Source organism: Paramisgurnus dabryanus, chromosome 6 (genome assembly GCF_030506205.2).
Source record: "Paramisgurnus dabryanus chromosome 6, PD_genome_1.1, whole genome shotgun sequence".
Taxonomy (NCBI): Eukaryota; Metazoa; Chordata; class Actinopteri; order Cypriniformes; family Cobitidae; genus Paramisgurnus; species Paramisgurnus dabryanus.
Genome location: NC_133342.1, coordinates 22,035,818 through 22,059,579, shown reverse-complemented (window position 1 = coordinate 22,059,579; position 23,762 = coordinate 22,035,818). Strand labels below are relative to the sequence as shown.

At 34.8% G+C, this 23,762-nt stretch overlaps 1 protein-coding gene across 1 annotated transcript in view; it reads right to left on the bottom strand.

The window, feature by feature from the left end:
• Positions 1-23,194, bottom strand: part of vav3b (vav 3 guanine nucleotide exchange factor b) — a 45,654-nt gene extending 22,460 nt beyond the window's left edge. The window contains exons 1-14 of the mRNA XM_065276088.2: positions 22,808-23,194; positions 20,539-20,655; positions 12,673-12,731; positions 12,518-12,583; positions 10,214-10,313; positions 8,722-8,814; positions 8,534-8,602; positions 8,272-8,375; positions 7,539-7,638; positions 7,320-7,415; positions 3,697-3,765; positions 1,956-2,042; positions 1,734-1,819; positions 1,524-1,656 (exon numbers count right to left, since the gene is read on the bottom strand). Of these exons, the coding sequence (XP_065132160.1) occupies positions 1,524-1,656; positions 1,734-1,819; positions 1,956-2,042; positions 3,697-3,765; positions 7,320-7,415; positions 7,539-7,638; positions 8,272-8,375; positions 8,534-8,602; positions 8,722-8,814; positions 10,214-10,313; positions 12,518-12,583; positions 12,673-12,731; positions 20,539-20,655; positions 22,808-23,011 (1,383 nt within the window). The 5' untranslated portion in view covers positions 23,012-23,194. The remainder of the gene's footprint in view (positions 1-1,523; positions 1,657-1,733; positions 1,820-1,955; positions 2,043-3,696; positions 3,766-7,319; positions 7,416-7,538; positions 7,639-8,271; positions 8,376-8,533; positions 8,603-8,721; positions 8,815-10,213; positions 10,314-12,517; positions 12,584-12,672; positions 12,732-20,538; positions 20,656-22,807) is intronic.
• Positions 23,195-23,762: the final 568 nt, after the last annotated feature.

The window sequence follows — 23,762 nt, the reverse complement described above, 5'->3', positions numbered from 1 at the left end:
TGCTGCGGTTATAATTGGGACGTCGTCGCTTAACATTTTTCACAGCGATCAGCTGTAAAATGTTTTAGTCCTGCTCGACTCTCGTTGACTTTTAGTAAAATTATGTAAAGTTTTTCATAAGATCCCCAGGGGTCAATGTGTTAGCAGTGCTTGATGCTGTCGGGAGAACAAGCGATCGTCTCCCGAGTGCCTCCCGCATAAATTATTAGATGTTGATGGCTTACGTTTCTTTCCCATCACAGAAAACCACCACAGGTTTATCAATGCTATTAAAGTATTATTTTTTGTTTGTTTGTTTGTTGATCACGAAGTACAAAGTAGATGAGGAAAACTAGGACTCTGTGTACTCAATGCACCGCCATTGTTTGTTTACATTGAATGGTGCACTGTAATTTTATTAAGCAGATTTATTGCATTCTGTAGAAAAGGAGGAGTGGCGTTTATTGCGTTTTGGGAAAAAAGGGAGAAAAAATGACAGAATAACACTGCGGATATTGGATTTCGCGTAAAATTAAGAATTTACTTTTAAAAACTGACCTGATATAATACAAATTTTGGCAGTAACCCCTTTTTTTTAAAAATGGCATTTATTGCGTTTTGGAACCAAACTCTTCATATATTTTATACCATATCAGGGCTATGTTTTACATGCAAACATGTCATTGACTTAACTCTTTTCCCGCCATTGACTAGTTATCTGGTCAATTAAAAAAAAAAACATTTGCATAAAAAAGTGTTACTCATGAATTTTTATTATCCACTAGATGGCGCACTTTTCAATTTATGAAAAAACTGAAGCCAAAACGTTATGTTTGTAAGCAGAGGGTTTGATCTTTCATTGTATATATTTGTATGTTTATATATATTTAGAAGAAAATTTTCCTAAAGGCATTTTGTGAAACTTTTGTAAAAATCACAAAAAATGCTGGCGGGTAACTTTTAAAAAAATGGCTGGCAGGGAATGAGTTAAAGAGCTTACAACAGCAAAACTCATTTGCTACAAATGCGTTTTGGTAATTCACACAATCCATTAAATGACTTCTCTCTTAGCATAACTTAACAAGCATAACTTAACAATTTCTCCAAAGACTGTTAAACAATCTAACAGTTCAAAGAAGCTCTGTGAGAGAGGTGTTGAAAATGATTGTTAATTATGTATGGAAAGGTATGAGCAGGGTGGTTGCTAAAATCGCAGGCCTTGGGAGAGCTGGAACCATTAGAGGCCATGAGACCAAAAAATGCAGAATAAAGAATAAAATAAACAGAAAACGGAGAAAAAATTTAACCATAAAAAACTGTAGTCCCTAACTTAAATACTGCTTCGAGTCTCTAGTAGTTTTGAGCCTGTCTGAAATCCTGCTATGTCCAACTATACCAAAGAGGATCTTAGTATGACCCCCTCATAACAAATTTTAGGACAATGTTGCCAGTTGTTACCCTCCTGCCACAGAGTAATTTTCAATTTCGGAAGTGGACACTTATCATTTTTAAAGACACATTTCTACAGTATGTCTCTCACTGACCTTTTTGCATTCTTTATCAGTTGTGGGGTTGTTGGTGATCTTGAAATGGTTGAGGTTGATCACTTCTTTCATCTCATAAATGTCCCCACGTCGTTTGCAGACAATAACAGCGACATCGAACAAAAAAATATGCCTGCAGCATTGACACGTCAAGACATGACTTTAAAAACCAAAATGAACTCCAGTGGTCTTTACTGTCTCAAGTTTTACCTGTCCTGTCTCCGCTTATCCACATTTGACACAAAACGCACTTCACCATCACCTTTGGGTCTTCCAAAAGAAAGCAAAGACTCATTCTGTAAAGAGACATTCATTGACAGATACTGTTATTGCATGTCTACAAGAGAAACGCTGCAGATTTGTGTGTGTGTGTGTGTTATTTTTTAAATTAATAGTAAACAGTGATCATATTTACTTTAATGTAGAACTTACCAAATTCTCAATTGATCTTTGATACTGATCAATCTCTTTTAGAGTCTCAACATCTCTTTTAACTTCATTTACATACTGGGCTAAGTCCTATTCAACAAAAGAAAACATACATTTATTGACCTTGTATATATATATATATATATATATATATATATATACACACAGTACTGTGCAAAAGTCTTAGGCCACCACCACCAGACTTGTTGTTTTAGAAGTTTTAATGTCCATCCATATTTATTTTTCAATCTGTTTTATTAAGATACAAACAGGAAGTAAAGGAAATATGTACAAAACAATAACAAATTTAATTTTCAGGACTAAATGTCTTCTTTAGGCATCGTCAGTGTTTAGTGTGACCTCTCTTGGCACTAAACACATCTTGAGCGTTTTTGAGTAGAATGAAGTAAAAAATACAAATTTCTTTCAAATTAGAAATTAGGATTTAATTTTATTTAGGTTTAAGAGATCTTGTAGTTTCCTGCTATTGCTCTAGTGGAAGGGGAGTTACCCTAAAAACATAACACATCAGTTTTACATTTGTATACAGTTTTTAATACTATATACAAATTTCCTGTATTTTCTGGATGTATTCTATTAAAGAGACTGAAAAATAATTAAATATGATCACTATAACATTGCAAAGACAACAAATCTAATTCTGGCATGGTTGCCTAAGATTTTGCACAGTACTGTATGTATCTATATATATATATATATATATATATATATATATATATATATATATATATATATATATAGACCAGTTCAAATGATGTAAACAACACTGGTCCAGAAACACTTCCTTTTACAGTTTGTGACAGTTATTTTTTATTTCACATATATTATTATCTTTAAGATGTTTGTTTAACTTCAGTTAATTCAGGTTTATATGTTCTGTTGGTTTATTTTATCCCAACGTTTATCTAGTGTTAAAAAACGGAAACAGGAAGTGCTTCTGGACCAGTGTTGTTTACATCTTTTGAAATGGTCTATATATATATATATATATATATATATATATATATATATATATATATATATATATATATATATATATATATATATATATATATATATATACTGCATCTGCATGATGTATCTTTCACATATATACATATAATTATATAATTAAATGAACTGAAATATACCTATTTATCTCTCCAAACACCATTGTTTTATTTAATCAGTGAGTACAAACATCTCCAAATACTAAGAGCCCTTTTAAATCTCAGCTGATTTCCATAATAAAAGGAAGCTTCTGATGAAAACACTCACTTATGATTCTAAATTAAACACAGCATTTTGCAGGCAGACAGGTAGACAGAAGAGATCCAGTCACTGTCTGAGCAACTCTCACAGCTCCCATCCGGCTAAACCAATCAACACTGAGATGATAATTCAACACTGAGATGATAATTCAACAAATTAAATCATCACAGGCCTCTGTTCCATTACTGCTTCTCATATAGCCATTAATCTGCTTTCTAACTACACCGCCAGTGAGACTGAAATGAGCTTTAGACATCACTTCATGCTGAAACTCTATGACCTTATTAACATAAAAAAATATGCAGGAACAGAAAGATTTTACTAAAAAGAGACACTGGTGTTAGTACTGCGTACAGGCTTGTAAACATGTCTAACAGCATCATAAAATTGACTAAATTTGCCCTTTCTGTAATAAAATTGACAAGTCAGATATGTACTAATGTAGTATTTAAAAAATAAGAAAACTACTTACTCTCATGCCATCAAGGGCTAAACGTAGGTTGTCTTTTTCAGTTGCATCATTAGTATATTTGACCAATTCCTATATGAAAATAAAGAGCCAAAACTGCGTTCATCATCAAACCTCTCAAGAGTTTTCCAACAAAACCCTGTTAAGGACTTAGGAAAACTGTTATATTTTTCTTAAAGACCAATTGATGGAACAGAGTGACAAGATGCCAAGTTTCCAATAAGTGATCCAAGTTCAAGGAACAGTCAGTTATGGTGGAAATCCTGGAGATTTTGACTGAATTTCTCTTTGGGATGAAGAACTTAAACAGAACCTTTAGGAATCTGTGCTATATGCTGTTCTAATTAACATGATAAACAAATCTGGTCTTTGGATTATGTGTGCAAACAAACGCACAAAGCACTGAACCGTGCTGGGAGGGGAATGGTGCTGTTCCAAGTGTGAAATCTGTGATCTGTGGAGCTCATCAGAAGCATGCATTTACTGCTGAAGAGATACAAACAGCCCAATCACGAGAAGTAAACAGGGTGATTAGAAAGTTCAGCACTCTTTATAGATTTACAATCTGACCCAGGCCAATGCTGTCACTCTGATGGAAACTTGCACCTTGGCTCACATACAAAATCGAACCGAATGTGGACAACCCCTTCTAATAACCTGGTTTATGTGCCATTTCAGCAACACAAATTACTAACAGGTGCATACAATCAACCACAAGGCCGTGCCAGAGTCGTATAATAACAGAGTTACGAAACGCTTTGATCTCGCCGCCGCGCGGTCACGTGATTCAGGTAACGTTCTACAGTTCCAAACCAAGCAGGGCTGTCAATCTGTTTGCATAGGTTTTCAGATATTTTAGGTAAATATTAGCTTGTAATGGGAATTGATCACTATACTTACTGTGTTTATAACGTTTTTTTTTTACTAGGGAGTGATGGAAATACAGTAAATCAGTTAATAAAGATAAACAGTTAATTGTGACCCAAATATAACTGTGGTTATCTATACCAACTACAGCAACACAGTTTATCTTTTATTTTTGTACCAAAATATGGCTATATAAATGGCTATCAATCTGCTAAAAACATAATTCCTACACTTTTACTATATTAAAATCACAAAAAAGATCACCAACGCGGTTATTTGTAACAGTGAAGCATAACAGAAACACACTAAATTCATATTTTAAATTCACATTAAATGTTAATATAATCATACATGATTTTCGAGGATACATCAGTCGTATTACTTACCAAACACAATGAAACACATAGCAGCATTGTGAAGCAGTGTGACTTTCTTATAAGGCATTTAGCTTGTCGCTGTTGCCCCCTAGTGTTACTCGTAATATATAAAAAAGATAAGTATAAAGTAGATGGCCACCAGTAATAAAATATTAAACCATTAAATCTATATTATTCACACATTATACACAACTCATTAAAATATAAAAATTTTACTAGTTATTATTAACGATAATCATTACCTACAGCAGAGTTCATAAAATATCACCGTTGACTATATTAATGAAATGTCCGAAAATGTAAAGAGAAACGGTAATTTCATCGATTTACCAGCAGGTGCCATTGAAATGAATGGGCTTCAGTGCTGCGTTTGGAACTATGCGTCACTACCGGTCACTACATGAAACGCTGTTACTTCCGCATTCCATTCTTACAACGGACGTCTATGTGAGTGTCGTAACTCTATTATTATACGACTCTGGGCCGTGCAATCTTTAGGCACGCCCAAAATCGCAAATGTATGCACTATTTTAGTAGTGCAGTGTGTTAGCACTGCAAAAAAAAATTTTTCAAGAAAAAAATCTTAGTATTATTGTCTTGTTTTAGACCAAAATATCAAATTTAAGTAATTTTATCCTTAAAACAAGCAAAAAATCAGCCAACTGGGTAAGCAAAAAATCTTTAACATTTTTCTTAAACACTAAATTCAAGACAAATTCAAGACTAATTTGCTTACCCCATTGGCAGATTTTTTTGTTTGTTTTATGCACAAAATCACTTAAATTTGATATTTTTGGTCGAAAAACTAGACTTACTGTATTTTCTTGTGTCGTTTTGCTCATCAAAAAAAGCATCTTAATTTAAGAATTTTTAGATATTTTTACAGAAAACAAGACAAAAATACTAAGATTTTTTTTTCTTGAAAAGAATTTTTTGCAGTGCACATTGGAAATTTCAAAAAAGCAGTGCACTTTAAGTACCTGGATGATTAAATCACTTAACCCAAGTGTGGAAAGCTGGACAATTCATGCACTCAATGCTTACAGTTTTGCTTATGTGACGTAAAAGAGGTGGGGCTATCAGATGCAAAAACAAGACATTTCACTTGCCAAGACTATTGTCTGCTGCAGGGATGACATATTTTTGTAGGCCAACCCTGAAAGTTATCGGGGCACTGGTTCCATTGCTAAAAAGCCCATTCATTTTTTTCCACACACTTTTGGATAATCGCAAAAATTAAACGCTGGGTTTAACACTAGCGGTTAAACGGACCGTAGATCCAATATATTTAGAAATGGCATGGCAGTGGGTTGCACATATAATGGCATCTCTATAAAGACCAGTAGGGAGGTAAACACAATGTTTATGAGAACAGGGCTGCACAGAAAAAAGTGTCGGATACATTGCCACCTGTCGCTGCTTTTGTTTGTTTGTGTGTCAGGCCGGCAGGTGTGTGGCCACATACGTCTGAAACACTTGTCCACTCACTTCTGCCCTGTTATGAAGGACCTTTTACTTATACAAAACCTTGCTATGGGCTTTCAATAGTAACCGTGTTGACTGTATTATGACTATAGACGCTTTCATCGAATGCAAAACGTTGTAAAAAGGACTCTGTTGTTATTGATTCTTTGTGGAAGTTTACAGGAAGTAACGTTTCTTTCGTTAAAGCCGTTTGTTTATGTTTTTACTGCTGAAACTGTCTAGTAACAGCGAGTACAATTCAAAATAAATATGCTTGTTAAGATACAAACTACAACATTTATGTATTTATAGAGTAATGGTGAATTTATAAAGAATATAATTTAAACAGAAACATTGCTACATCTTGGTGACCATCATACTGTACATGATCAGTATCATAAACATAAAACAAGAAAAATCTACTGTATATAGTATCTTGTAGGATTCTAGGAATCTAGAAATGTAAGTGATGCTATGGGGCTTGACACCATTGTTTACTGTAAAGTCCAAAACCTTAACTGTAACATAGTAAACACACTGTAAAGTGCATTTAAACTGTTGTTTCACCATTGTATAAAAAATGTAAAAAGAAAAGGGCAAACATTAGTATTAAGTTTTGCACTTTTCAAATGGATTGAGGACAAGGTCTATAAGTTTTGCACTAGCTAGATGGCTCCCCCATGTGGTACATTTAAGCAGGTCAAGCAGCCAGGCCCACTGAGTTTATACACTATGATTCAAGTTCCTATGCTGTCCTCTAGTGTTAAATTAGTATGTAGGAAAATAATAAATAAATAAATGTGTGCGTGTGTAGGGATTAAGAAGGTAGGGAATAGAAAATATAATAAGCCCAGCACAAAAAGAATACGACTGTAAGATATCTTCTGTAATAAAGTGAAACAATCCTTTGTGTATTACCTGCAGTAGTAGTGGATATTTTAGCACTCGCTGCATAGGGACCACTAACAAGTCTCTTAAAGCGAATTTCCCATTGTTAGCTCTCTTTGAACATTCCTGTGACACAAAGCACAGTGAGTGATTCTTTAAAATACACTGTAAGATCCACAGAAAAGCAAATTAAAAATAAAGATAAAAATGCTCAATATTTTTAGAATGACAAGTTGCATTGTTGTGCACCTCTAATTTCAGCCGAACACCTTCTTTCTCCTTACTGATGAAGTCTAACTGTGAAATGGCTGTTTCTACATGACTGCAGTATTTTCCATACAGAAGAAGCCTATAATACACGGGGAAAATGGTAAAAAAAAAAACACGTCAACAATGCTGAGTAATATCATTTAAAATAATGAAATAACTACTGTAGGTCATATTCAGCTTAATTTTAACAAAATAATAAATAAAATATTTTAATTCCACAATTGTACACATCAACATTAAGTTATTCCCCATTATAACAGCTTCAAGAAAGTTTTGGGTACATGCTGTTTAAATACCTAAAAACTGTAATACTGTACTTTATCTCATTTAGATAAACACATTTATCTAATATCATATGTCAATACGAGTGCACTTTACTCAGAAATAAAAGTTATAAACTTATAGGGTTCCATAAAAAAACTCTGTTTCACAAAAGTTTTTTGTAGTTGTAAACGTTATTAAGACTTTATTTAAACTATAAAATGTTTAAAAGAAAATTTTATTTTAACAACCTTTGACTCTGTGGTTATTTGGGGAACCAATTATGGTTTGTATGTGTCATTGCTGTGACTCAACCTTGTTGTTGATTCATTTACCACATTTACCAAGTCCATTCTGGATAATTCTGCAAGATTTTCCCCACAGTCACCACAAAATATGTAAAAAATAGACATGGATACAGTGTGCATGTAATTTCAAGCTGGTTTAATACCTGTCTTTATAAACGATGAAGATCTGATAGAGGTTTTCTGCATTCTTCTCTTCAATTGAGTTTTGAATTTCAGCCATTAGGCTTTTGTGAACTTTAACCAGGTCCTGTAAAGCAATAGTACACATTTGTAACATGTATCTACTGTACTGTACATATCCAGAAAAAATAAAAAGTAAACAGGTCTTTAAATGTTTTAATAAGCTGCTCTATAGGTAAGTAGTGGGGATTAATCCACTAAATCAGCAGAAAGTGCTCTGCTTACTGGTATGTTGATGAAAACTTTATCCATTTCTGTTGCTGGGATAAATTTCATCAGTGGAATCATAAAGTACTGGTTAAGACAAAAAAGTTGGAAAGTTACATACAATATTGCAACAGCAGAAAATCTGTGAATCACTGAAACAATGTGTGGCATGATGAAATTCTTCGTGCTGAGGATGTGAATCTCACCTTCTCGATGGTCTCCAGGGTCTCTGTGTATTTGGCTTCTGTCTGTTTGATCTCTGAGAGACAGCAGCTTCTGATGTCCACCTCGGCCTGCTTCTGTCAACACAACTCACAGAACTAAGAGAAAACTACAGCAAGAAATAGAGTCTGATTTTCAGAAAAGGCTTAAAAACACAACCTACTAAAGTTTTAAAGAGTCCCAATTCAACTAGCTCACATTGAAGGCACACGTTTTTCTATTCTGCTGCTTTGGATACAGTTTACAATGAATTCATTAACAAAGACAAATTAAAACTAATTGTGGTAGGATCACTTTTACAAAGCCAATCTATGCTGCTATGCATTAACAGGTAGGGGTGCACGTGCACCGATATACTGTATCGGCTGATGATGCTTGCTATGCTTATGAATGAATTACTGTGAAATGCCGCTACATCCAAAAGCCAGGGGGCGCTCTCGTGCAGAAACTCAATATGCGCTGTAGACGAAGAATTATACATGCAGCTGACAATAGTGATGGGAGAAACGAAGCTTTTCGAAGCTTCGAATCAATTGAACCAATTGCTTCGAAAATTGATTCAGTTTTTCGAAGCAGTTCGAAACCCACACACGCTGGCGACCCCTGCTGGTCAAAACAGTGTAAAAGCAGATCTGTCCACACATTTTACACTTTTTTTTACAAAATAATAGCAACATTTTAATTAAAATATGTTAAAAAAAATATTTAACTTAATTAAGACATAGTTAAAAGTGTATTATGTGTTTTAGTTTTATTTAGGGCACACAAATGAATAAAATTAACTACCCTTTTAATTATGCACATTTTTGTCATTAAATCTGTTTATAAACAAAAAGTAGACAATATGGCAGTGTTATTAGTCAGAAGGATAAATGTTTACTGAACTTTCATAATAAAACTGACCCGAGTTCACCTAAACATATTAAACACTGGTCATGTGATCAACTCCCCCTAGTGGTGAACCATCGGATTTTCGAAACGTTTCGAAACAGTTATGACGTAATGAAGCCTCGTTTGCTAAAATCACGTGACTTTGGCCAGTTTGAAACAAGCTCCGAACCACTGATTCGAAACAAAAGATTCGTAAATGTTTCGAAGCCTCATGAAGCAGTGCTTCGAAAACGACCATCACTAGCTGACAAGCAGCTCAAGGAAATGGCTTAAGGATATATTTATATTGCTGTTCTTCAAACCTTTTCAGGTATTTTCATGATAATAAACAATATCTACGGTATAATGATTATGTTTGACAAGTGTTGCTTTTTCAAATACATGTTGAGTCAATAAAATGACTCAAACTAACAGTGATTTCAGATCGATAAGGACTTACTGATCAAAAGCCTACATGAAATAGCTTTGAATAATATCAGCTGTGCGATTCAGATATCGGCCACGTATTATTAGAGTATATCTGCATTTATCGGTGCACCCCTATTAACAGGGTTTGAGTGTGTATGCATTGGGTTATTTAAATACCGTCTGAGATGCAGCATCTGTCCTCATCAGATCTTCATAGACCTCCCCTCCTTCCACATCTCCATACACAGTGTCATAAATATCCTCCCCAAGCTCTTCACTGTTCATGCAAATGAATACAATTGAATTATAATTTTAGAATAGCTGTGAATATTATATAGTAGCACACTACAGTAACTTCTTAAACAAACATTACTGAAGTCACAGGGCAATACACAGGACACAAGGAACTGCACAAACAAGTCTGTAAACCTAAACCTAACCACCAAACCAATACACATAAAACATGCACTAATGCACACAATTCAGAAAATCTTAATAAAAAATACACACTCAAGTATTCACCAACACACAATGCATGCTGGGTAAGTGGCAATGCTAAATACAAAAAGGCATGCATTTAGTGAACAGTTGCGCTGCACTGCCGTGCTTTATAACAAGTTGTCTTACTAACATACAAAATCAAGTTTAAGCAGGCGTTAAATGCACCCCAATTGCTGTATTTATATATTCTGTATCAGTGGTTCTCAAACTTTTTTTGGTGTGTGCCCCCCCCTTGTGTACGGTGCCCCCCAAATGTATGACATAAAACATTGATTTGAATTAAACAAAGTGTATTAAAATATACAATGTAGTGCTGTTGGTTTGGTTTGTAGCCTTATTTTTCTGAGGTTTATTTACACAGAATTTATAATATAAAATGTCATAAAACTGGGGCCCCCTGCCACAATCTCGAGGCCCCTTGGCCCCAGTTTAAGAACCACTGTTCTATATCACCATTTGTTTCAGAACAAACATGGCTAAATTTCTATGTAAATTTGGCTTGTTACAGGCTGTCTGACACAATTAAAATAATAATAATAATTCCTTACATTTATATAGCGCTTTTCTCAGTACTCAAAGCACTTTACATATGAACGGGGGAATCTCCTCAACCACCACCAATGTGCAGCATCCACCTGGATGATGCGACGGCAGCCATTTTGCGCCAGAACGCTCACCACACACCAGCTTATTAGTGGAGAGGAGACCGAGTGATATAGCCAATTAGTATGAGGGATGATTAGCAGTCCAAGTTTGGCCAGGATGCCGGGGCACACCCCTACTCTTTTTCGAAAGACATCCTGGGATTTTTAATGACCACAGAGAGTCAGGACCTCGGTTTAACGTCTCATCCGAAGGACGGTGCTTTTTTGACAATATAGTGTCCCCGTCACTATACTGGCGTGTTAGGACCCACACAGACCACAGGGTGAGCACCCCCTGCTGGTCTCACTAACACCACTACCAGCAGCAACCTGGTTTTCCCAGGTGGTCTCCCATCCAAGTACTGACCAGGCTCAGCCCTGCTTAGCTTCAGTGGGCAAGCTGTCTTGGGCTACAGGGTGATATGGCTGCTAAAATAGCAATTCTTTCACCTGCAGAAAGCAAGCGGTTTAATTTCAGATGGATGTTTGTATATATTTTGTATCGTTCACATTATATGATTTGAGAAGAGCATTCATCAGAGGAAACAAGCACATTTTGTATCCAGACTTATAGTGTTGTAAATTTTGGCATGTGAAATATGATTCATGTAGATAGATTTTAGTCCTGAAGAAATACGGTACAGTGCCAACAAAGTATGCCAGACAAATATCCTGTAAGCATTGGCATGATTTTTATTTTGGGGGAATTGGGTGCTAAAACAATGCAGATAGCTTTTGCAAATAAACACTGCTTTCAATGGACGCAATTTAGTTTTAGTAAATATTCTCCTACAAACTATACAGCTTCTGGTTAAGTGGCACGTACGTGGCTCTATTTCCAAAGATGTTTCCTCTTTAGCTTCCTGTTTTCACACTTACTACTGTTCACCTTCGTCCCCCACACACCACATGCAATAGTAGTCTCATTTAATAATGGAAATATTAATTGTTCATTTCTAGAATTTAACAAGAACACATGTGGGTGACAACCATAAGTGCTAATGAGATTCATTTAAACCTACACTTTTAAAACAATCTGTGCTAAATAGCACTAAAAGTGGTTATTGGCTCTTAATCATAGAGGAATCATTTTTAGTGCTATATAGCACCTATGAAGATCACCACTGAAGTACCACATATGGTTCTACAAAGCACTATATGGTTCTACACCGGTGCTACACAGGTACTTCATTGGTGCTATATGGCACTTAAAAGTGGCCTCTATGATTACGAGCCAAGAACCACTTTTGGTGCTATCTAGCACCATTTGTTTTAAGAGTGTATACCTCATTCTGATTCACAGGCATCGGTGAAGTTAACTGAGTGTTAAACTTACTCAATGAGATCTGCCAAATGGATATATATCTCCTCATTTTTGCTACTTTCCTCTGTTGGAAACGCCCTGTGAGATTGGAAGAAAACTTAAGAAAAGAAGAATTTTAATATTTCCATTTAGGTACTTATTTTCTTGTATACGAAATTCAAACTTACCTAATCCCTGCCCGCTGTGCAAAAGGGGTATAAGAGAGTTTGGATAAGGTATCGAGGACCTGGAAAAAACATTATTTTGTATTAAGTATGTTATAAAAAATAGACCATTTATTGACACTCGAAAACGCTAGTGCACTGTAAAAGTCATACTGCTATTATAATAATAATAATAATTCATTAAATTTATATAGCATTTTTCTGCAGCAACACTCAAAGCGCTCATCATATGGAAGGGGCTTTCTTCTTAACCACCACCAATGTGCAGCATCCACCTGGAGGACGCGACGGCAGCCATATTGCGCCAGAACGCCAATCACACGCCAGCTTATTAGTGGAGAGGTGACAGGGTGATATAGCCAATCAGTATATATGGGGATTATTTGTAGGCCAAAATTTGGCCAGGATACCTGGAACACCCCTACTCTTTTCAAAGAAATAAGCAATACCTAAAATAAGCAATACCTAAAATTTCAGTGGGTTAAACATATCTTAACATATATCAGTGACATTGTTTTGTCTCAGGATGCACATCAGTAATGTTTTTTGTAAGGTTTGTAAAAACTACTTAAATTTCTAATATAACTAAGGTATAGTCCTGGATTAATCTAAACACTCCCTGGGAAACTGCCGCTTAGTGTACTCTTTCTAGTTTAAAGGTAAACCCTGTCAAAACAAAGACAATGTTATAAGTGAGACATTGAACTCTCTGGAGAGGAAGTGGTCTTGCAATGCCAAGCTACACTTCTTTCACACTTGTGGGTTTGCTTTCTCACATTTAAAACTAATGCACAAAAATAGGCATTCTCGCACTGACATACTAGCCACACAAATGCAAGCATGCACACACACGCAAATTCACAGATCTTGATGATAACATCTCAGCTGGGTTTTGAACCCTCGTCTCAGAGCACCTGTAAGAGACCAAACCTGCTTACTCACAAGTTATAACTAGTGAAGATATTTTCATCTATATCCTTTCTTCCTAAACTGCAACTGAATGTTTACGCTTCATTAATGCCCATATCCCATTAATCATTATTTATTCATTTATTTGTTTATTTGAAAAAGGGGACAATGTACACTAAGAGTACCCGAATTAGCCACAGGCTAGTTTTCATCTGGAGTCCCCTTGCCAGATATTATTACACTCTAAGAAAGGATTTGTTTATTTTAACACATTGTTTTGTGTTATCATATCTAACACATTATGTGTCATTTTGTGTTGAATTTGAGTTCAATAAATAAAAGGGACAACCCAAAATGTGTTAAAACAACATAAAGTGTGTTGTTCCAAAAATAACACAGAGATGTGTTAAGTTAAGGACAACACATTAGATGTAACTATTATAATACAATAAACTTCTTTATATACAATAAATAAAGAATAAAAAAAAGTTTTAAACTATGTTAAACAAACACAATCAATCTAAAACAAAGTAAACAATCAATATCTAAAAAATAAACCATAATTAATTATAAGTGATAGATGATACAGTTATTTATATAACTAATGTGTATGTTGACAATGTTGCTTTTTTAATAAGGGATTCTTAACATTAATCTTAAATGAATAATAGGATGGAGACTCTCTAATTAATGATGGTACTGAATTCCATTGATGTGATGCTATGAATGAGAAAACGGCCTGACTTCATGTAGTTATTTTGCAGCTGTGCTTCTGTTTATACAAAATATGTGGCAACTTTTTTTAACCTAAACTGCTGGCTGATCTGCTGTGAATCGTGTGATGCACTGACTGCAGAACAGTTGTTTCTGCAGATTTCCCTAAAACCATTGATGGTTTCAGTGGCAACAACATAAATTACTTTTGTTGCCCAATCTTAACATCCGATAGACTCGTATTTAGGAAAATGAAACATTTTTATTTTTGTCAAGGTGTTTGTTGCAGAGGTCAGTTTAGCCGGACTGATAAACAAACAAAAGCGAAAGTTAACTTCAGGCCAGATGCATAACCGTGAAAATGCGCATGCATCTGATGATGAAACTCTCTACAAGTAGGGCCGGCATTATGAATAGAATCATTATAGCTGTAGATGTTTGCACACTATGATTTTTCACAATTTAGTAAAAACTATAAGAAAAACACAAAATATGTTTTATTAAAAAGTATGCATTACTAATACTATTTATGCAGTTACAATTTAGTTTTTTTTACCTTTTACCTACAATTATTTATCAGTTTCCTGTGCATACGTGTTCAGAGAAAAGCTAAAAATACAGCACTGTTTAAACTTATTTTCACTTTTGCCTATATGGTGAATTGAGTAATCCTGTGTTGAACTATCAGACAAATAATGCGGTTGTGTAAAAAAAGTCCATCAGCTGCACTTGTGATCTGATCGACCAAAGATGATTGGAACAAAGATAAATAAGTACAAATCTATCCATTAGGGATGGGACGATTACCGGTTTCACCGTTTACCACGATAAAATGTCCTGGCGGTTAGTATTATCGTTTAAAATTGTATTATCATTACAACCATGTTTAATTACCGTGATTTTGAAAACTTGCGGTAAATCCTGTCCAGCCAGAATCAGTTTGATGCAGGCGCGCACATGCAACATAGTTTTTTGCACAAGAAGGCATTTAAGGGATAATGTATTGTATTCATTTACTGTAAACTTATTAGACAGATTTATTTTTTACCACAGAAATAATTTCAGGGATGTGATATATTAAATTGTGATTTTCAAAAATCAGTTCTTTTTCAACATTTCCATCTCATTTTAACAAAACCATGATAATATTGATAACCGTGATAACTTTGGTCACTGTAATCATGATATGAAATTTTCCCGTCCCATCCCTACGATCAATACAATCTAAAATGTCTGAAATGTATGTATTTTGTCCAGTTTGTCTCAGCATCCTTATTCTTTAAAAAAACAAGTATGATAGCAAAGATCTTGCACATTAGACATATTTAGATTTAGAAGTTAGTAAATCACTATTGTTTAGGGAGGGTAAAGATACAACTCACACAAACATTGATTTTGCATGGTTGTGATTCCTGACCATCCATATACTAGCCCAGTAACCTAATAATCTGAGCCTGCCTAAAGGCCTGTAATAAATCAATATCTCTATTTTCAAACAGGGTAAACAAAACACATATCTTAAAGGGACAGTAAGTGGGCTTTTAAGTGTTTTATTAATCAAAATCAATGTCTTTATTCATAAATATGTCCTCGTTGGTGTCAAATGACCTCTGCCAGTGATCTTTTCTTTGTAAGTTAAGAATTTCTTCTCTTTACTTACATTGAACGGGTAAGTCCAAGGAGGCTTCCATGTCGTTCCGCCATACTGATAAACTACAATAGCAGAGAGGGACAAAAAGCACTAGCCTACCAACGTGTTTCCATTCAGAACACGTGAACTAGCTGAAACGGACAAGGAGATCAGTGAGTACATAACGGCTACCGTAGTTGCAACACGCATTTGGAAAAGCGAGGCGCTAAAGAGCACTATTGGTTTGAATGCAAAATACAATTTCACCACTAGATGGGGGTAAATCCTACTTATTGTCCCTTTAAGGCAGCATGTACAAAAACTGCACTTGAAGGTAAAAGGTAAGAAAACCTTCTGAATCTGCAAACAGCTGTGTGAATAACATGTAACACATCAGCTATATTTAGTGCCTCTTTACACCTGCTATTGCACAAGTGAATGAAAAAGACACATTCACGTTTACACCCACATTCACGTTGTAATCTATCTCTTCTGTTAACTTTTGACCCCGTCTGTCCTCGTGACTTTGCGAGGATGATCTGTGGGCGAGTCGTTAAAAGTGTTTTGTATGTATATGTAAGAGCTTTCTCTGATCATTTAGAGCAATAGGTGAAATAAGCTTGAGCAACTTTCACACACCCTTCAATATGAAACAAAATTAAGGAGGTGGAGAGGAGCAGCTTTAGTTTTAGCAATGATAGTCTAAACACTGTTGGTTCGTCCTAGAAGTCAGGTCCGATGTGAAAACATTGTGATCAATGTTCAACACAGCACACATTAGATCAATAGGCGAAGAGTAGGAAGTCTTTTGTTGCTGTTCAAACACATTTGACCACATGCACATCTATACCATAAAAGCATTTCGGTCAAATGCATTTTCGACTACCTCTGAATGTGGATGAAAAGTCAAAACAAAAGTGAAAATTACACCTGTATTAAGCACCACCCACTTGTGATCCGATCAACCAAAACACATTTTAATATGAGGTGTATAAACAGCCTCTTCTCGTGAATTTCCATGAAAAACTAATTTTAATAACATTGCATACTTCATTGTGCTTTGAACAAGTTGGCAAATTATAATGATTAAATTGAATGTATACTAAAACTCTAATTAATAACAGTCATTGATAATACAAAAACACATTTGTTGTATGAAAAAAACTTCCTTTTCAGAAATATGACACTGTACTGTATGTAAACTGATTAAACATCTTGTGGTCAGGTTGTGGAAGATTTTAAACATTATCAGTCTGTCTGGTTTCTACAGACTTATTTCTTACTGTACAACCACTTTTTTTTCACTTTTTAATTTCAAGCTCTTCAATCCGCAGTGCCAACTTTGAGCTGCATGTCATGTTTACATATCTTTAAAGTATATTTAATGAATAGAGATGTAGCAAGGCTGTACTTACAAGGCTAAATGAAACATACAGTAAATATTAAAAGATTGCTGCCCGGCAAAGATTATAGAAAGGGATTAAATATTTACTGTATAAATGGGTCAAAAACACATTGATTACTTCTGATTGCAATCTGAAATACAGTACAGTACAGTGCCCTCTACACTGTCACTCCATGTTAAAAACCTACTTGGTACAGTAACTGTAGCTTTGCAAAATACAAGTTACACTTTGAAATTAAAAGTTATAGTGTATTGTTAAACTAAAAGAGTGACTAACTGATACTACTCTATACCAGTGCAATCACAGCCATGCTAATATAGAGCCATATCACATGACTATACGAGAACCATATTGGGTTTATATAACGGCACAAGTGTGTAAAAAAAATTATTACACAGCTCATTGGAATGCTTGATTCTGACTGGCCATTCGCGACATTTGCAGGTTTGTTATTCACAAATAACAACCGCTTAGGAATCGTTTTGACAGGTACAGTTTAATATTACACAAAAAAAGAAATATAAATATTTCTTTTAATAACATATATGACATTATATTTACAAATGATTAAAGGGTACAAGTTTGACCTTTTTCATGTTTAAGTGCTATAATTATTAACCTAGAAAATGTGTAAAAGAACAAGCCAGTAACCTATAGTTTTGGTTAACCATTCTCTGCAAGCATGTGAAAAATAGGTCATTGAAATCTGGTCCCCCTTGTGATGTCAGAAGGGAATAATACCGCCCCTTAATCTGCACTATCCAACCACACCACTGCCATAGTGCATCAGCTCATTTGCATTTTAAAGGACACACATAAAAACGGCACATTTTTGCTCACACCTACAAAGTGGAAATTTTAACATGCTAAAATAAATTATCTATATGGTATTTTCAGCTAGAACTTCACATATGTGCTCTGGAGACACCAAAGATTTATTTGACATCTTTAAAAAGTCTTGTGAAATGTCCCATTTAAACCAAATAGTGTGTTCGTGACATTTAAACATCTTATCTTAAAACTGAAAGTAAACGGGTTTTAAAAAGTAAAAGATCTGAATTCGTAAAAATTTTATATGTCATTTCAAATTAATATTTAATGTTCCTTACCTTTCTTACAGTATGTAAGTAGTGGGATAATATACAGGCAGCCAAATATAAGCCCCTGATACAAAATCCTGATCACACTGCGGGGCTTATTTCTGCAATAACAACCACACTCTAAAAAAACAAACGGTGCTATATAGCACCAAAACAATTGCTTTGGATCGTAACGATAGAAGAACCATTTTAGTGCCATATAGCACCGGTGAAGAACCAGTGAAGCACCAGTGAAGCACCAGTGAAGCACCAGTGTAGAACCATATAGGGGCCATATAGCACCACATATGGTTCTACATAGCACTATATGGTTCTACACAGGTGCTTCACTGGTGCTTCACTGGTTCTTCACCGGTGCTATATGGCACTAAAAATGGTTCTTCTATCGTTACGATCCAAAGCAACTGTTTTGGTGCTATATAGCACCGTTTGTTTTTTAGAGTGCAGCTGCCTACACATAATCCCTTACATTAAACTCCTAATGACTGATTTATATGTTTTTCTAGTATTTATGCGCTTGTTTAAGTGTCTTTGACATAAATAAACAAACAAAGTGTTAACAAAAAGAGCGTTTGTGCAGGTGAATGTGTGTGTGACCGTCAGCTCTGGTGGCAGATTCTTAAATGACCAGTGGCGAAATGCTTAACTGTAAATGGTGAAGCGGTTCCTGTGGTGAAACTGGTGGAATGGAGCATGGCTGGAAAGACTCTCAGCCAATCTGATTCAAGAACCAAAAAAGAACTGTTGTAAAATATTAGATATCTGATATATTTCATTGTATGGATACCTAGTTATTTTATTTATGCAATCAGAATTTCTCAGTTGATAGTGTAAGTTTTTTTTTTTTTTCATTTTACAATGTGACTCATGTTTGGAAGAACAACTAATTGTAGTTTGAAGAGCTTTTTCATGCATTCATCTATAGACCTTTTCATCGGAAGCACGTATAACAAATGTTTTGGTTTCCTAGGTAATCTACGTGTTGTTTATTTTGCTTGTTATATAAATAAACTACTTTAACAGGACTTTGTTGTTATTTATTCTTAGCGGAGTTTACAGGAAGTTACGTGTTGACCACGAAAGCCGCTTGTTTATGTTGTTACTGCTAAAACCATCTAGTCTCCAAGCTGTACTGTAGCTGTATTGTATTCATCATGGATGCACATGTATAATACGAGTAGAGTCAAACAGTGGCTTAACTTTCTCAGTGCTCTCCCCCATAATGCCAGGATGCTTTACTTCATCTGTGTTTAATCCCAAATTATGCTGGACCATTAGCCACTACACTGATAGAGAAATGTTGGGAAGACCCTTTTGGAGTAAGTTCTGTGGCTCAGGGAGTTATTGTATTACCTTAGAAAGACAGCCAAACATTCAAGAAGATCTTGTACATGAGAAAGCTAAGTAAATGGGCTATTTATTACAGGTGACCTTCAGATGGCAGGCCACAACAACACTAGCGAGTCATTTACAAGTCCCTGAGATTAAAAGAAGATACAGATTAAGTGTGCTTGATAGTCTTTTCAAATGTAACCTGCTAGCATCAAGAAGACATGAATAAATTTAAATGTAAGTTATTATTATATAGGTTTAATTAGATTACATTACAAAGGTATTAAGTTGCAGTTAGAATTACAGAACTGTAGATTGTGATCTCTATGGTGATGAGCTCTGTCAACAGCCCTCCATAAGGGCTGCTCGATAATGATCAAAATCACAATTATTTTGGTAAAAATCATAATCACGATGACTTTGAAAACATGCATTTATTTTATCTTTTTATTAAGTAAGTGTCAACGCAGTGGTGCCTTAAAAGAGCCTTGCAAACACATTGGTCCAGCAGCACGCAATTTATAATTGCACAATAACTGTTGCACAATAAGTGGTTTACCTCGGTTATCTTGTTTTTGTTAGAATCAAAAATTTTTATTAAAAATCAAAAACACACAGCCCTACACTCCATACAATATTCCCCATGAAAAACGCTGTCTGATCGATATTCAACAACTACCGCCTTTAGTCTCATTTTGTCTTATCTGATTTTACTTTAAATTCACAACTTTAGATACTACTACTAAAAATAAATTTTTAATTTAACATTTTTCATTACCTTTCCAAAATCACGGACATCAAAAAGATCAAAGGCATCAAACAATTCACTCTTCTTCATCCCAAATGTTTCACAACAAGTAGACAGGAATGTCCGAATGTTCTTAGTGCAGAGGAACTGAAAGAGAAAAAATGTAAACATTGAGAATCATTTTAAAGTAAACATTTTAGCATTTCTTTTCAGTTTGCTATATAACGGTCATCATACATATTTTAAAGCCATGCATTGTAACAAGATATGTTGATTTTTTCATTAAATCACCTGCAGGCAAAGTTGACATTTACTACACTACTGCGTGCACATATGTCTGTGTATTCGAATTACATATCATTAAAGGGATAGTTCACTTTAAAATGAAAATTCTGTGATCATTTACTCATCCTCATGTTGTTCTAAAGCTGTATGAATTTTGAGAAATGATGGTAAACACACAGCAGTAAGTGATCATAGACTTCCATAGTTGGAATAAAAAATATGACGGAATTTACTGGGTACCGTCAACTGTGTGCTAACCATCATTTATCAAAATATTTTCTTAGTCATTTATCTCAATACTTCCAAAATATTTTTTTCCTACTATGAAACTCTATGGTCACTTACTGCTGTGTGTTTACCATCATTTCTCAAAATATCTTCTTTTGTGTTCATCATTCATACAGGTTTACAACAACATGAGGATGAGTAAATGATGACAGAATTTTCATTTTAAAGTGAACTATCCCTTTAATCCACATTAGTGGATAATAAATCACTAAACCCTTTCTGTATCATAAATATAAATAAAGTAACATAAACAACATGTAATGTAATGTCATTACACACGCATATACTTTTTTGAGAAGAACCATATGATGTACTGTATTTTTTATTATTTTTTATATTTTATATGTAATATAATACTATATTTGCGGCTATAGGACACAACATTGTGAGTTTATCATGGGAAAATTAGAATTGCTTATTAGCGATATCAGATTAGAGAAAGCTTAATATGACAATGTAGATGGCAAAATAAAATAAGTAGTTACAATTTTTCTCTAATCTCTATTGCCTAACAGCTGCAATTGATGGGCATTATCTCTCTTTTTGTGTATTTATTAACTATCAACTAAAAATAGAAACTAACTTTAAGACAGCCAGAAAAATACATTTTCATCTTTAACAGAACACAAGTTGCTTGCATATACAGCCAATTTTTCCACTTCAATTCCATTCATATTGTTTGCTTGGGTTGTCTTCCCATTCACTCAATGATTGGTTTGATGTATACCAAAGATCTATGCTAAACATCACTTTCTGAGGTTGCTTTTAATTTACTATGAGGACCGTTATCATGATACAGTACAGGATGATAAACTAAATTTAATAAAGTTAATATCATCAGTTCTTATTTACTTTAGGTAATGTTAACCTATTCCAGAGATACATTTTCAGAGCACAAAATCTAACAAGTAGAGATAAAGACACTTATGCACAATTATGAAAACACACCATTAACTGACAAACTGTCAGGAATGTCAACCATAATGTCGCTGAAAATTGCTGTTTTCCGTTGTCTAATGGAGACTGACTGGTCAAAAATAGGGCGGTGGCTGGATTTGTGAGTTTAAAAATCAGTGCGATCAAAGTTGTGATTTTATCAGGTCACTGGATTAAAACGAGGGCATCTGGAGAGAGTTGTTAGGACCTGGGCAGAGTGCCCTGAGACTTCTCAGCCCTAAACGCTTTACACACAGAGGCAAATCAGACAGGGCATTCATCTGGATGACTTGGGTAACTACCAAGAAATGATGTTCATTTAAAAATTGATTTTTTATTAGCTATGTTTAGCTGAACTGTTTGGATTGACTGAATGATGCTGTAGCGTATATACAAAGAGTTGAGTGTATTTCTGCCACTGGGCCCTTTATAAGGAGACAACTATACTGGCACTGTCACTGGGGCCACATGTAGCAGGACTATGGCACTGGCTTGTACTAAAAATCCTTACATTCACAGTACTTATAAGCTTTGTAAATTCTAATAAAGTGGGTTAAAATACTGTTCTGAGAGATATACAATTATATCCTGCATAATAAAATATGGGCAAATCAATTATCCTCCTTACTGAAGTCACACTGCTGTGCTGATGTTACAGCATACCTAGTAAAGGCATACCTTAGTTAAATTAGTGTTTTTATAAATGCATTAGCCTGCATGTAATGTTTTTGTAGGTCATATAGTAAAATTAAACAACTGCACTACAAAGTAAACTATTGTTTGCGCTTACCTGTGACATTTGTGGTCTGAGATTGATCTCTCTCAGGTTAATGCTGCCGGGTCTGAGATTATTTAGCAGCTGGCACAAAAGGACTCCATCCCGAAGCGTTTGCGCCAAGTCAAAGACATGCGCCGATTCCGCCGTGACCCGGTGATTCCGAGGTAAAACTTTACAATTGATCAGCCATAAACTGCATTGTCTCCAGTACTCCATAGTCAAGGCTTAAAATTAAACTCTACAAACAGTTAAATTATTAAACACTGTAATGAAAGTAAAATGCATACATCCAAGCGAGAGAGAGAGAGCAGAAATGTGTTTTTATATATCCGTTTTCATTTGTTTTTGGTAGCTTTCGCTCTGTATTGCCAAAACGAGACCTCTCCGCACAAATTTGAGTTTATCCGCTACTACTAGGACTATACAGTAAATCTCTAGCAGGGCGGTTACTAAACCTAGTATGGAAATGCTCCGCTCATGTATATTAATTAAGTCAAGCTGAGTTGTTTGGCTATCTTCCAATAGCGAACTCTTTCATTTGAATATTAAGCATTTAACATTTCGAACTTCCAATAGTGAAGGTTCGTTTTATGAATATTAAAAGTAAAGGCGTTGGCATAGTAGCAAATTCGTCCAGTCAACCTATATTCCGCCCTATCTTCCGTTGGTTTTGTACATCTCAAACCTAAATATGTTTTAAACATTACCTCATGTGCACTTGTTTCTCTTTCATATCCATATGTTTCTTATCTGCTTATTTAGACTTAAAATGTGTTCAAGTATTTGCAAATACTTTTTGTGCCGTGTAAGGCTGAATATACAACAAAAGAAAACATTAAGAATCTATAAATAATAATAATAATAATAATTAAGATAATAAAAATCGAAATTTTTATTATAATGTGTGGTTGTTAGTTAAGTGTAAGTACAAGTGTATGTGTAATTGTAATTGTATTTATTAGATAAT